At 42.5% G+C, this 15,808-nt stretch overlaps 1 protein-coding gene across 2 annotated transcripts in view; it reads left to right on the forward strand.

Annotated features, from left to right (window-relative positions):
* The first annotated feature begins 3,553 nt into the window (after nt 1–3,553).
* Nucleotides 3,554–15,808, forward strand: part of LTBP2 (latent transforming growth factor beta binding protein 2) — a 188,010-nt gene continuing 175,755 nt past the window's right edge. For both annotated transcript variants that reach the window (XM_074235724.1, XM_074235725.1), the window contains exons 1-2: nt 3,554–3,999; nt 14,654–14,724. In XM_074235724.1, the coding sequence (XP_074091825.1) occupies nt 3,554–3,999; nt 14,654–14,724 (517 nt within the window). The remainder of the gene's footprint in view (nt 4,000–14,653; nt 14,725–15,808) is intronic.

The raw sequence follows: 15,808 nt of genomic DNA on the forward strand, positions 1-15,808 counted from the left end.
CTCAACTATAAAAATGAGAATAATAATAGAATCTTTCTCCCAGGATTGTTGGAAAGATCAAATGAAATAATAATTATAAAATGACTTAGCACAATATCTGCACATAGTAGCCTCTAAAGTACAATGTTCTTTTCATTAGACTATACTACCTCCCAAGGACAAAAAAGAAAGGAAGGAAGGAAGGAATGTAGAAAAAAAGCAAAAAGAATGAAGGAAGGAAGAAAGGAAGGAAGGATAGAAGGAATGCAGGCTAGAGGATGTTTCCTTGGAAACCTCCTTATATCTTGTCTTGGGAAAAATAATGGGTACAATAGAATTCTTATAAAAGTTTCTTCCCTGAGTCCTAAAACTTTCTGACATGCACCAATTTTTTTCCCCTTGAAGCTGTTTCAGAGAATCTTGTCTTAATCCAAGGGTTAAGGAGCTCCCCACTCTACTAAAGGAAAAGGCTCCAGGGAAACTCAAAACCTTTGAGTCACCCTGTAAAAATAAAATCAATGTCAGAAAACTCTTTTTGCTGATGGGTGGTTTGATTATTAACTAGTTGTCAGTTCCCCATAAGTCTTCTGTCACCCCACTAGCATGAATCAGCACCAGTGTCCAATTCCAGGGTCCCTTTTCCCTTCTCCCTTCTCCCAATGTCTGATTCTGGTTAACTCCAATAAAACCTTTTTTAGAAGTCCACTAGCCTCTACTAGATAAAGGTGTCCATTTCTACCTGAGCTTGGTGTTCTTGATCTATTTCTACCTTCCTATGTCCCCTCAATCAGTTAATAAACTTGCTAATGGTGGGGATAAAAATATATTTTAAAAAGTCAGTTCCTGCCCTCAAAAGGCTTACCATCTAATAGGGGAAGAAAACACAAAAGGAAACTCAGTAGAGATGGAGGTGGGGAAGGAAGAGGTGTCCAGGGAAGGTGCCCAATTAGTGGAAAAATTAGGGAAGTCCCAAAGTTGCAAGGTGAGATATTCAGAGTTGTACTTCCTCTTTTTTTTAATGAAAGTTTTGGAATTCAATTCTCCAGCTTCCAATCAGAGGTATAAAGAGAGATGATGCATTTTAAGGATGGATGGCAGGGTTTTCTCCAAAAAGCTAACTTGCTTTACTCTCTTGGTGTGTGCTCTGTTTTATTGCACTGGACTTTGGCATTCCAGACCTTCCTAAATTTGTATTAAGCCACTAGCTTTGCTCCTTCTTTTCTTCCTATCCCCTCTTTCCTCCCCTTTAGACCACACTAGTGCATTTCACTATTTAAAAAAAAAATCTTTGCTGAATACTGAACTCTCTTTTGACCCACTTGAGCCTCCTGGACCCTCCTGGTCTCTGAGTTAGCTTGGGATCAGAGAGCTAATGTTTCCATTTCTTCAGTTTTTTCATCTGTAAGATTTGGGGATTAGACAAGATGACCCATAATACCTCCTATGAATTTGATTATCTTTCCTCTCCTTTTATGAAGGAAAGGACAGTCAGTCCATAAGTGCTAGGTAACATAAACTTTAGGGGTGAAAAGGAAAGCAAAAGACAGTCCTTACTTTTAAGAAGCTTATAGTCTAATGGGAATAGAATAGGCAGGCAACCGTGTACAAAAAAGATATACTCATATGTGTGTGTGTGTGTGTGTGTATAATATGTGTGTATAATATACATATATATGTATTCATAAGAATATATGGACTATATATGAATTTATATGAAAATATAGATATACAGGGGCAGCTAGGTCGTGCAGTGGATAGAGCACTGGCCCTGGAGTCGGGAGTACCTGAGTTTAAATTCGGCCTCAGACACTTAATAATTACCTAGCTGTGTGGCCTTGGGCAAGCCACTTTACCCCACTGCCTTGCAAAAACCTAATATATATATATATATATATATATATATATATATATTTATATGAATATCTAGAGGATAAATGAGAGATATCAACAGATAGAAAGCATTATAATTAATTAGCTATGCTACTATAAGATCTGACCTAGCATCTGCTACCTCTTCTTTTATCCACTGTCTTCCTCCATTCTCCCCTCCTTTGGAACATGAGTGTGCTTTCTAGAGTTTATTTTCAAAGGGGAAAAGAAATGAATTCAGAAATAATCTATCAGTAATCACATTTGCTTATAAAAGAAATTTACAAGCTAGAAGGGAAATTACATGTTCTGCATATGATACGACGTAGAGTATGGTAAATACTATATGAGATGTATGAATAAAATACTAAGGGAGTTCAGAGGACAGAGACTTCTCAGCTTGTGGGAATTTGGAGGACACTACTTCCAGATGGAATGGGGCAGGAGAACTGGAATCAAGGAAACCCTCATGATTAGGAAACCTGAATTTTATCCTCCATTTTGTCATGGTTTTTTTTGGTTTTTTTATACAACTATGTCACTGCAAAATGAGTGTCAACCTATCCCAGAATAACACCCATCCCATCCCTCCTTCTAGAAAACACACACATTTCTGACTTTGACTTTAGTTCGCCTACGGCGATCGAGGGTTCAAAGATTTGCACGGGATCAGATGAATGAGTTCCTAGTGGGAAAGTACTTTGAACTTCTGGCTGAATGAATGTCAAGAGGACAAGGCGTGACTCTGGTTGGACAATCGCTTAATACGCTGTAGCTATGAATGAAGAGGTTAATGCCACTAGGGGGCGCCCTGCGCAAGTCATCTTCTAAAAGCCCCTTCTGCCCCAGGGGAAGGCGGAGGCTGCCAGCCCCGCGCGGTGAGCGGCGCTGGCAGGGGCGCTGGCAGCAATCCGGGAGGAGGTTGTGGTTTGCAGAAGGTTCTGTATCTCGGGCCCCGGCCCCGTCACCCTCTGTCCTGTACCCCTCAGGGACTCCGTTTCAAGGTGCGTTGATGCCGCCAGAATTCACCCTGAGAGTGAGGAAGCCCAGAAAAGGTTGGGAGGGAGGAGGAGGAGAAAAAGAGCGACTCGAACAGGTGGGCGATGCCCTTGGACCCGCAACCTCCACAGGCCCTGCTGCCTCCCCGCCTCCCTCCCTCCCCTGAGGGCTCGGGCTCTTGGGACAAGCTGGGAGCAGGGGACGCGCCTCTCCCCGGCGCTTCAGGGGTTAATCCCCCTCCGCCTCTCCTAGGCTTCGCGGTGCCAAAGTGGGTGTTACTGGAATTCCTCCCTCTCTCCCGTAATGAGGAGGCTGAGCCCTCTCTCCGAGGAGGGGGCAACAGTGAGGATAAAAGAGACTGGAAAAAAAAGGGGGAGGTTTCCAAAAATAAAACCCTCCACATCCCCTCCCGAGGTTGCAGGGGGAAGAGATCGGGAGGTGCGAGCAGGCGGCTGGGGAGGCTGGGGGCTGGGGGGGCAGGACAGGTTGGGGTCCGGGAGAAAGCGAGGCATCCCGGCGCTTCCCAGGCTCGTAGCTCCTCTTCCCCAGCCCCCTGATCGGGGCACCGGTCTGGGACGGCCACTGCTGGGCGAGCATCTCCTGCCCGGCCAGACCCCGAGGCCCCGAGCCCCGCGCGGCCGCCCGGACGCCGCATGCGGCCGCTGCGGCTCTGAGCCCAGTGAGGTCTTCCCGCCCGAGGTCCACCATGGGGAGCTACTGGAGAAGTTTTCTGCCCTTGACCCTGGCTTTCTTTGTGGGGGTGGGGGGTGCCCAGCGGGATCTCGCGGGGAGGTACGAGTCCGCCGGCAGGGACAGGGGCCGGCTTCGGCGACCCGGGGGCAGTCACTCCGGGGCCACCGTAGGCAAGGTGTACAGTCTGTACCGGGAGCAAGCAGGGCTCGGGCCAGGTCAGCTTCTTGGAGATGGACCCCAGCCGGGGTGGGGACACCTGAGGAACCCCACCGACGGCGAGATCAGGAGGCCTCTCAGGGCACAGCCGACCCGTCGAGTCTTGCCACCTGTACAGATGTCTGGAGGAGGCCTGCGACAGCAGAACTCACCTCTGGCCAGGACTGCGCAGCGCCCTCGGACCGGGCAGAGAGTCCGGGCTGCGCCCCCGCCCCCGCCCCCATCCCGAGGGCGACTGATGGGGTAAGCCAGAGGGGGTGTGTGGGTGTTTAGAGGTTTTGCTTTCGGGAAGTTCATTACCAAGATTATATTTCACTTTATATATAGTATATACATATGTGTGTGTGTGTGTGTGTTGTGCATATGCATACACATACATGTCGTTTGGATTATGTGTGTCTAGATAGATATCTATATCAAAAGGGATAGGGAGGGGCAGGAAAGATAGCTATCTATCTATATATCTATACCTATACCTATATCTATCTCTGTCTCTATCTATATGTATATTTATATCTATATCTATAAACAGATCTATAGATAGAGAGATCGATGATATAATGCTCACCTCCTGCCCTCCCTATCCTTTTGCTATCGACACCTGCTTGATCCTTCAAGCCTAGATCTAAACTTCCAGCCGCTCTGTGAGAGTTGCTCCCCTCAGCGGTCCGAGTTTAACTTCTCTACACCGCCCTCGGTTTTGCCCTTCTCTCTAATTTGATTTTCTTAACCCCTGGGGTGTTTGCACACCCACACTTCAGATGAGGAAACGGAGCTCTGCTCTGGCTAATAGGAGAAAGTACCCTCGAGTCCAGGCGTGCCTCCTAGTAGCGAAAAACCAGAAGCAGAAGGTTTTCTTTACCAGACTTCACATCTGTGTGCTGTGCCGGAATGCTGGAGCAGTGGCCCTTGGGGAATGCATTGGGCAGAAGAGAGGAGGCTAGACTGGGGTGGAGATGGAGGCAGAGGAAGTCCATAGGGCGGCCCTCGCAGGTGGAGTTCAGTGGAAATACTAGAAAAGGAGACGGATCCTACTCAGCGGCTTATCGTCTGAAGGGAAGTTGGGTGTTTGTGTGAACTCGCGAGTTTTTTGAGAATGCTCAAGAGGATGGGACATTTGAACGGGATAGAGATGGGGGAGGGGATGCAGGCAAAGTTCCTACTGAGTTTAGTAACTAGGAGTAGGTGGAAGTCTGCAGTTATGTATTTTAGATTTGGGCTGAGAGTCTCTCTCTCTCTCTGTATGCTTGCTCCCCATAATCCTTTCTGCGAACTGAGCTCTCCCCATCACACTCACCCCCCCCCCCCAGAAAAGCACACATTTGCCCTCTTTCCTTTTCATTCATCTTCCCAGTGTAATACCATTCTTTCACTCAATACCTCCCAATTTTGCTTTCCCACAAGAAGCTCTTGGTTTCCCCACACCCTCTGAGATGCCATAGCACATTTTGAACAGTGATGTACTAGAATAGTGCTCCAGTCCTATAGGTGCCTCCTGCGGTGAGCTCATGGTTATTGGGCAGGGTTGTAGAGAGCAATGGGCCAAAGGATTAGCCAGCCAGCAAGGGCATCAACAGACCTGTATCTACTCCTCTCATCATCCAATTTGTACATTCCATTTGGGCTCCAAGGATTGGATGGACAGTCAGTGATCCTGAGTGTAGAAGTATTTCCATGGAGAATGGTAAACTATTCTCTGGCATCTGTGTATACTTGATTAGGCATGTGATTTATCTTCCTTCCTTCCTTCCTTCCTTCCTTCCTTCCTTCCTTCCTTCCTTCCTTCCTTCCTTCCTTCCTTCTTTCTTTCTTTCCATATTTATTATATATATATATATATATCTATATATATTATGCAGCCTGCCTATATAGAAGATAAATATTTTCAAAAATCAGCTATGCTCTGACAGTGTAGCAATGGTACTACTCACTTATTGATTAGCAGGATTTTATGGGATGCATCTTCTAGTGTTTCTGTGTGCTGCACATTCCGCACATCCCCCAGACAAGTTCCATCTACACTTCCTACCACCTACCAGAAACTGAGACAAGGTAGGTGAGGTGGAAAATGAGAGTGTAGATTAGGAATTAGAGGCAACAGAAAAGTGATTCAGTAGGAAGTTGAGGGACTGAGTATTGAGACAATGCTACCCATGTGATTTGGGTAGCCCCTTAAGATCTTTAGGCTTCAATTTCCTTCTCTGTAAAATGAGAGAAGTGGAAGGGAGCTCAAGGGATAGCTATTCCCATCTCCCCCCTCTTTTTTTTTTTTTAATAGATGAAGATATTTGAGGACTGGAGAGGCTAGCTAGTAATAGAGATTTTCACTACCCTACACGTCTCACAGGGCAGGTAGATGCAGAGGATAGAGTGCTGACTGACTCTGGAGTCAGGAGGAGTCACACAGAGGAAGGATGGATCTTCTTCAGATAGTTGAGTTCTTTTATAGCATATAAGAATAGGACTGGCCTGTGGTCCAGGAGAACTCAATTCTGGACCCATATCTGTTATATAGGAATAGCCTTGTTATTTTGACTTAGTCACTGTCTTCTTTTCCTGATCTCTGCAAAAAAAAGAATTGGACTAATCAATGCTGATACAACAACTAAAATAATTATGCCCCTTCCTAACATTAGGTTGGATGAACTAGATGGCACAGTGGATAGAGACCAGGTCTGGAGTCAGGAAGACATCTTCCTGAATTAAAATCTTGTCCCTCCCTAGCTGTATGACCCTGGGCAAGTCACTTAATCCTGTTTGCCTCAGTTCTTTTCTGTAAAATGAGCTGGAAAGGAAATGGAAAACTATTAAAGTATCTCTGCCAAGAAAATCCCAAATGGGGTCACAGAGAGCTGGACATGACTGAAAAAACTCAACAACAACATCCGAAAGCAGTAATAGCTGAATCAAACTGATAATCCACATTGGTTCCCAATCCACTTCTCACCCCAACCCCTTGCCCTCCCCTATGAAGCCAGTAGGTATTTGGATAATCTGTGCTTCTACAAGCAGATTCATGTTTCTTCTCACCATCTTCACTAATACAGTTTTTGAGTGTGGATGAACTTCCAACAAATTCAGCAATTTAAAACATTTCTTAAGCATTTATACTGTGCTAGACCACTGGGACTTTCACAGATGAGTAGGAGGGATGATGTTTACAAGTAACTATACTAAAAAGATATTACATGAAAAGGAGAGGTCCAGGTAGAATGGAGAGATTTGAGGTAGAAAAATCACGTTGGGCTTGAAGAATGCCCTGAGGATGCCAAGATATATGAGGAACAGTTCACAGACCTGTAGATCTAACAATAGGTTTGAGAGAATGGAATAAAAACATGCAAAGACAAGAATTGCCAAGGGCTTTTGGTAAGTGACCCAAAAGTGGTTCTTTAGGAGAAAGTACTATAGGCAGTCAAGGGGAAGAGTGATCACTGTGAATTAGAACCACTGAGGAGCAATTGAGAGGGGACAAGACCTGAGTAAGGTCCTGAAGATTTAAGTGAAGGCAAAGATTTAAGTGAAGAGGAGAGAAAAAGATGGTCCAAATAAGGATGATGGTATTAGCAAAAGTGCACAAGTGGGGAAACCTATTGAGCTAAAGTATAGAATTAGTCAGTTAACTACTGTTTGAAACACATCATGTTAAACATAGGAGATCTAACAAATGGCAAAAGAAAATTCCTCCTCTCAAGGAGCTCCCAGCCTAATGAGGGGGAGATTACATTCAAACAGTTATGATAGACAATCTATAGACAAGATAAATTGAAGATAATTTCAGAGGGAAAGAACAAACATTCATGGAGTTTTGGAGAGGTTTCCTGTAGAAGATGGAATTTTAGCTGAAGGAACCTGAAGGAAGCCAGGAGGTAGAGTTAAAGAAAGAGAGAATTCCAGACATGGGGGACTCAAATGGGAGGGTAAAACTGCCTAGGATTGGGAAATGTAATGTCTTGTGCAAGAAACAACTAGGAAGTAGTGTTACTGCATCATAGAATATGGGAGAGGAGGAAGGAATCAAAAGGTGAAGCTGTATTGGTGAGACCAGCCTAAGCAGATAGATCAGGGTTAGGTCGTAAAGGGTCCTAAATGGCAGATTAAATGGCAGTCCTATTTTTAGGACTCTTTGCAAGTTTAGGTGTAGGAGGGATATATGGGACAACTAGGTAGGGATAGTACCAGACCTGATATCAGGAAGACTCATCTTCCTGAGTTCAAATATGGCTTTATATTTACTAGTTCTGTGACCCTGACCAAGTCATTTCATCATGTTTGCCTCCATTTACTCATCTCTAAAATGAGCTGGAGAAGGAAATGGCAAGCCACTCCAGCATCTTTGCTGAAAAACTTCAAAGGAGGTGGCGCAATGGATAGAGAACTGGCCTTGGAGTTAGGACCTGAGTTCAAATTCGACCTCAGACACTTAATAATTACCTAGCTGTGTGACCTTGGGCAAGCCACTTAACCCTATTGTAGCAAAAAAACCAAAAGCAACAAAAATCCTCAAATGGGGACAGGAAGAGTTGGACATGACTGAAATGAATGAATAACGACAACAAAAGCAATCCATTCTTGATGCTTTGGAAAAATTAATCTAGTGAAGGTGAATACACAGGAACTCCTTATAAAGTATGGTCAAACCACTCTAATAGGTACACACCTCACACATAGGCACAAGACATTGCTTGAATGGCAAGGGGGAAGGCTGCTTCCTTCCAGCTCTAATCATTCATTCTCCACTGTCCTCTGAGGGCCTGAATGGGAAGTATCTTGTTATTTCATTTGTCTTCCCCATTTAGAACAATAGAAAGAGATATAGAGACCTAGAGATTCCAGTTTAAAATCCCCTGTTCTGTCATGCCTTATGTGCCAAATCCCTGGATCTTTCTTTCTTTCTTCATCTGCAAAATGAGGTTGTTAGACTAGATTTTTAAGGTTCCTCCTAATTTTTTCTAAGCCTTTGATCCTATGATCCCATATGCTCTGTGAATGATGCCGAGATGGGCTGATCAATGTGGACCTTGCCCCCTGGCTACTTAACACTGAGAGCTAAACGCCACCTCGTGGTGAAATTAGGAACTGCCATGCTCTGTCACTGGGTTAATCGGGCCTGATCGCACTGTGGTTCACTCTTCATAGAATTTTGGAGATCAACTAGTCCATCCCCTTGTTACTAGAGAGGAAAGTGAGGTAGATGAAGTAACTTGCCCAAGGTCTCAGAGCTCAAAAGTGATATAATGACACAGTGGTCAGAATGCCCAGGCTATTTGATTGCTTGGCTCTGGTTCTCTGATCTAGGACAAGAGGTCTGGATTTTTGGTAAATGTCTTTTGAAATGAGTAATCCATTAATCATAGGTTATCAGTCCATGGTACTAGAGGGATGAATTTTCGCTCCTAAATGCAGAGTATGATTACTAAATGGAGCAGCTGGGTGGGGCAGTGAATGGAGCATTGAGTTGGGATCAGGAAGACCACTCTACATGAGTACAAATCTGGCCACACAGTTATTACATATCAAGTGCATGAGGTCAGATTTGAAGTCAAGTCCCCCTGACTGCCCCCAGTTTCCTTTTCTGTAAAATAAGCTGGAGAAGGAAATGATAAACCTCAAGGTTTGTCAAGGAAGCCTCAAATGAGGCCACAAGGAGTTGGACCCAACTGAAAATGACAACAGCATTATGACTGCTAATTGACCCATGTATGGTATTTAAAAAGAAATTTGAATATGAAGATATTGGGAGGTTAAATGTGAATCGTAATGACTATAGGACCATCTGGAAGGGACCTCAGAGGTCATCTAGTTCAACTCCTTCATTTAACAGAAAAATTAAGGCCTTAGTAGCACAAGTGATTTGTGCAGGTAGCTGCCTTCACTGGTAATAATCCCCAGAGTGAGGAAGAGAATCAAAGTCTTCCAAATCCATTTTGGTTTTGGTTGTACCTCTCCTCCAGCTTAGAAGAACCTGACAGAGCTTGCCTCCCACTGTTATCGCCTTTGAAAACTCAGAGCCCCTTGTTCAACAATTAAGGCATTAATGCCAAGCTATTCTATGAGACACCTGGGTTAGAACACTAAAACTTAGGCTTTATTACAAACTAGCTTTCTGGCTGTTCCTCACACTATCCTCTGTTCCATACACTACATCTGTGCCTTTTTACCCCTCTGTCTGGTGTGAACTATCTTCTCTCGTCTGTCTCTTTGAACCCTACGTAGCTTTAAGGTTCAACCTTTCCTTTATTTTTTTTAATTGGCAAACAGGATTAAATGACTTGCCCTGGGTCACACAGCTATTAAGTGTATGAGATCAAATTTGAACTCAAGCCATCCTGCCTACAACCCAGGGCTTTATCCACTACACCACTTAGGTGCCCCTACACAGTCCCTTTTCAGATTCTCTCCCCCTTCTCCCTCAAAACTACATTGCAATTATGTTGTATATAATAATTAGCATTCATATAGCCCTTCAAGGTTTTCAAATTACTCTGCATATGTTTTCTCACTTGATTCTCACAATAATCCAGTGAGGTAGATGGTACTATCACCATTTACACATGAACAAACTGAGACCAAGAGATTTAAAAGATTTTCCAGGTATCTGAGGTGGGATTCAGACTCAGGTTTTCCTTGATTCCATATCTAACACTTCATCTATTTCACCACCTAGTTGTCCCCATACAATTATTTCCCCCAGTAGATATAAAACAAGTTTCTTGAGGGCAGAGATTATTTCATCTTTGTCCTCATAAACCTAGCATCTAACATGGGATCTAGGATATAGTAGGTGCTTAATAATAGCTTGATGATTTATTATAGTAAGCAATGACAGGAGGGTTCACTTCTTATTCCCACCCAATTCATTGATGCTCTGTTACCTGCATACTGTTCAAATGTAACAACTTCAGGGAGCTTTTTGGGACAAATTTGAGTTTCCTCGAACTGTAGAAACATAAGCCTTGTGTGCCATTCAGCTTAATATTACATCTCTGATGGGCTACACCAGAAGGTCAGCTATAAGTGGAATTGACCATTATTTTTTTTTTATTTTTATTGTTTTTTTAGTTTTTGCAAGGCAATGGGGTTAAGGCCACACAGCTAGGTAATTAAGTGTCTGAGGCTGGATTTGAACCCAGGTATTCCTGACTCCAGGGATGGTGCTCTATCCACCTAGCCACCCCTAACCATTCTTTCTAATGCAAATCATGAAGGTATATATCCTAAATTGTTATCAGCACTCTAGAGAGGGGTGTTTGGCCCCAGTACACTTCTCAGGATTGGTTCTGTATTATTCACAGCCCTTTCTATACTCTCATCTTTCCACCTTGTCTTCTGAGTCCATTGAATGCAATTCTGTTTGTTCTCGCTGAACTCCCAAGCTCTGACACATCTTATAATCATTATAAGGGGACAGTAATGGTCATATGGACCAACTAGATGGTGCAGTGGACAGAATGCTGGACCGGAGTCAGGAAGACAGAGTTCAAATCTGACCTCAAACACTAGCTTGTGTGACCCTGTTTCCTCATCTGTAAAATGAGCTGGAGAAGGAAATGATGAACAATTATAGTATCTTTGCTAAGAAAACCTCAAAAGGGTTCACAAAGAGTCTGACACAAGTCAAAGGACTGAACAACTACAACAATCTATAGATAGATATGTCATTTCTATCCTATTGGTCCTCCCTTCTTTCCCCCTCTGCCTAGTTCCTAGAAACTCTGGAAGGGGCCTGGGGCCCTTTTCCAAGTATGGAAGGCTAGGACTCAGGAATAGATGTGACTGACCAATCACGCTACTTAGTTTTCTTGGACTAGGTCTTGGTGACGATAGAAGAGTGCTGGAGGGCATAGGAGGCTTCTGGAAGAGACTGGTGCTACAGATGTCTAATCCTAGAAGGTTGAGCATGGGCCAAAGAGGTGACTTGGCTATAGCAGACATTCCTGGAGCTTCCTGGGTGGCATCTCTCCTTAATGTTGATTCAGAAGGCTAGAAATGGTTCTCATTTTTTTTAAGCCAATGGAATTTATTTTGAATTCTTTGTGAGGTTCCAAAAACCACACAGGCTTTGGGGTCCACTCAAATGTCAAACAAACTTCTAAGTGGGACCTGATGCTCCCCCATGCCATCCACAGAGGTTTAAAAATGGCCACCAGTCTCCACACTCTCCTTCTGGACACTCTAGAATTTCCATCTCTAGTTCTAGTCTACCACTAAAGTCTTAACTTTCCTTTCTTTAGTACAGGCTTCCTCATTTCTAGATCTGTCTAAACATCTCTAGTTCCATTTGTCCTACCTCTACTTCCTGTCATCCCCCTAATAAATTAGCCTCATCTTCACTTTTAATTTGTATATCTCTTCTGCTCCCTTGTACCCTGTAAAAGTTGGAGGATAGAGGAGATTTCAGTTTCTTGTTAACCTTCATTTTTATATCCAGGGAAACACTCCATCCATTTCCTTCATAATGTGAACATACAGAATATTGTACAATTATATCACTCTAATCTATTCTACTCCTTTGCACATGATTTTACTTTATATTCCATCTCTTCATCTCAATTTCTTCACCTTTGATATCTGTGCTTCATTAATCTTTACTCCTCCATTGCCTTCTTCTATCTCTTGTATCCCTGATCATCTGAGACAATTCTTCCATTCATTTCAGGCTTTTGGAATCAAGGCTCTTTATGCTGAATGTTTTAGTGTCTTTTATAGGAAGTTTGCCCAAAATCTTGGAGGCATTTTTGTGGTGTACCTGCTATCACTTATGGCTCTCAGATCATCAATCAGTCAAGAAACACTTTATAAGTGTACTATATTCCAAGTATAAAGTAATTGAGGTGATAGTGGAAAGGGAGATATTTGCATAGGGGAATCAGGAAAAGCTTCATTTATAATACATTAATTTATTCAGTCACCTAAATGTTCTACTTTTGTTAAGTTTGTAAAGCACTTATATTCTGCAGCCATGAAATACACTTACCTTAGAAACCCTTTGTCAAGTTGACTATCTGAGGTTGAATGTCCTGGTGATTCTCTCCTAGGATCTTAATCCCTATTTATAGCATGGCACTCAAAAATGATCGTTGATGATGTTCACTGGTGATGGTGAAGGCCAGTTGGATCTGGATATATCAAGACCAAGAGACATTAGGACAGAGGGTTTAACCTGTAAATTTATATCTAGTAGTGTGATTCCTTTGTAATTTTCCATATATTTTATGCAATTAAAAACCATTATTATGAGAAGGGATTCATAGGCTTCTCCAGACTTCCAAAGGAACACATAAGTTTATTCACCATTCACCAAATGAATCCATGGTATAAAAAAAGTTAAGAACTCCTTACCCTGAGGGAACTCTCTTGTCTGGAGCCACACTGGGATCTCTAGTTCAGCCCTGGATATAGATCTGTCTTAGAATAATCTCTTGCCCCTTTACCTATGTAATATTTGTTCCCTGGTTCAGAGTGCTTCCTCAGAGAAATATTCAAATACATTTGTGATTTTATCAACTTAGGGATTCCTTATAACAAAGCAGACCATAATCCATCCTTTATCTTTGTGATTCATGTGATACATTCACCACATACTGGGACCTTATTCACCTTTTCTTGACATTGTGAAATTAGCAAGAGATCATACGGGTATCTCTTATTTTTTTGAAATAGTCTTCTTTGCTCTCCTTCAGTTCTTGGATTGTATCCTTTTCTCTAACTTTCCTTCAGAATTCCTTGTTTGTAATAAATCCATATCCACCGTATGCCTTTTCATTGCCATCTAGGTGATTTTCAATTCTTCAAAGAACTGCCATGCTCTTTGCCTCATGGCCATGCAACAACATAGGGAGAATATTGATATTAAAATGGTGAACTTTTATTTTATGGAGAAGTTTGGGTTAAAAGAACTCTATCATTTCCTAGAGTTAATCCAGACAGCTCTCTTTCTCCTGAAGAAGCAGAGAAATAGTACAATGGATAGAATACTGGGCCTAGAGTCAGGAAGATTTAAATCTGACTTTATAATTACATAATTCTGGATTTATTTCTGTTTGCCTCAGTTTTTGTATCGGCAAAATGGTAATAATAATAATAATAATTAATAATAATAATAATAATAATAGTAATAACTTCCTAATGTTGTTGTAAAGATCAAATGAGATTTTCATAAAAGACTGAGCACAGTGCTTGCACAGGTAGGTACTTCATAAATGTTTGTTTCCTTTCTCCCTCTTTCCTTCCTTCCTCTTCCTTCATCCTTCCTTCTCTCTCTCCTTTTCTCCTTCTTCCTTTTCTCCTTTCCTTTTTCCTTTCTTTTCTTCCCTTCTCTTCCTTTCTCTTCCCTTTCCTTTCTTCCTCTTGTTTGACCATCTCTTCTCTCTGCCCTCTTCTCTCTACTCACGGAACACAAATCTAGCCCAGGTTCTCTGTCTTGTCTGGATTATTGTAATAGCCTCCTAATAGGTCTCTGCCTCAGCTCTCTCTCCTTACTTCTTCTACTTGGCTGCCAAAGTGATTTTTCCTCAAGTACAGACATAGCTGTGCCACTATCCTCCTCAGTGAGTGCCATTGGGTCCCAATACTCTAGAACTAAAAGCCCAAGCAGAGTGCAGAGAGGGAGCCCCTTGTTCTCTGATGTGCAACAGAAGTGCTGAATCAAAGAAACACTCTCTATCCTTATACATCTTATGTCATCCAACTCACTCAATCTAGCATCAACCTTACTAAACATATCCCAATTTCTACCAGAGGATGCCCCCATATAGTAGTCTCTAAACAGGTCAAAGATATCCTGTTTCAGAAGGGAACAGCAATGGAAAAGGATATAGGTTATCTGAAGCTAGGTACTGGCCTCTGGCAGATATTCCCACAATGCTTTTCTCCTAACACTATTGTGGTCATGCAGGAGGAACGTCTGCGGGGGACGGTGCTGCCCAGGATGGACGACTGCCAACAGCACCAACCAGTGCATCAAACGTGAGTTGACCCCAACTCTTTTAAGCAGGCCATTCCTGAGTCTGTGGGAAAACTGTGTTCCTTAACCTTTTCCTTGTACTTCACATCCCACCCCCTTCCAAAAGAATTGATGGGGGTGGGGTAGGAAGGGTGCATTTTAAAATGTTTTCAATTGAGTAAATGAATGTGCATATTGCATTCTTACATGAGTTTTAAAAGGCTCCCAGTCCTAAGGGAGCATTTAACATCCTTCAGCATTTAACATCTTTGTGTGCTGCCTTTTGGAAAGGTCTTTTTCTGAGAACTGGCTTATACCCAGATTTCCCAGGCAATCCTTCCTCAGATGTATTTCATGGGTTGGTTACCTTGTAACTTTTGAAAGATGGCCTTTGTTTTAACTTCTTCTTCAGAGAAGAAGGAAGTATCTAGGTAGCTAAAAGTGACCAGATCTTGAGCACTGACCAGAATTCAAATCTGGATTCTGACTCTTATGGCTATGTGACCTTAGATAAGTTCATTATTGCCCTGAACCTCAGTTTCCTTATTTTTAAAAGTGATAATTCCTCAAAAAATTCTACATCCTAGTATAATTGTGAAAAGAGTGCTTTACAAACTTTGAAACAAGTGAATTATTAGTTATTATCATGGACTTCTTGACCATTCTTCCTTTAGAATGGCTAGTAAAGAAATACCTTCAAGATTGGTTGGAGGGGGATAGAGTGGATGAGAGGGGAGGAATGAATAGGGTGAAGTCTGAGAAAAGAAAAATCACAGAATCATAGATGTAGGCATTAGAAAACTGAGGTCCAATGAGATTATCACACAGGCAATAGCTAGAATTTCATCTCAGGTCCTCTCACTTCAAAGCACTATTCTTTCTAAGATATATAACTTCAACTGTCTGTTACTGCAGTAAGGTGATCCTTTTACTCTTGCCCAATTGATTTGTATCCCACTCCTCACAGAGTCTATTCTAAACCTTTTCCTATCTCCTTAAACCTCCTATACCATCCTTTCAATTGAGAATCTTTCCTCACACTTTACTGAAACAATATTAACCCAAGGAGAGTAGGGGTTTACACACACACACACACACACACACACA

The sequence above is a fragment of the Macrotis lagotis genome, chromosome 4 (genome assembly GCF_037893015.1).
Source record: "Macrotis lagotis isolate mMagLag1 chromosome 4, bilby.v1.9.chrom.fasta, whole genome shotgun sequence".
Classification (NCBI taxonomy): domain Eukaryota; kingdom Metazoa; phylum Chordata; class Mammalia; order Peramelemorphia; family Peramelidae; genus Macrotis; species Macrotis lagotis.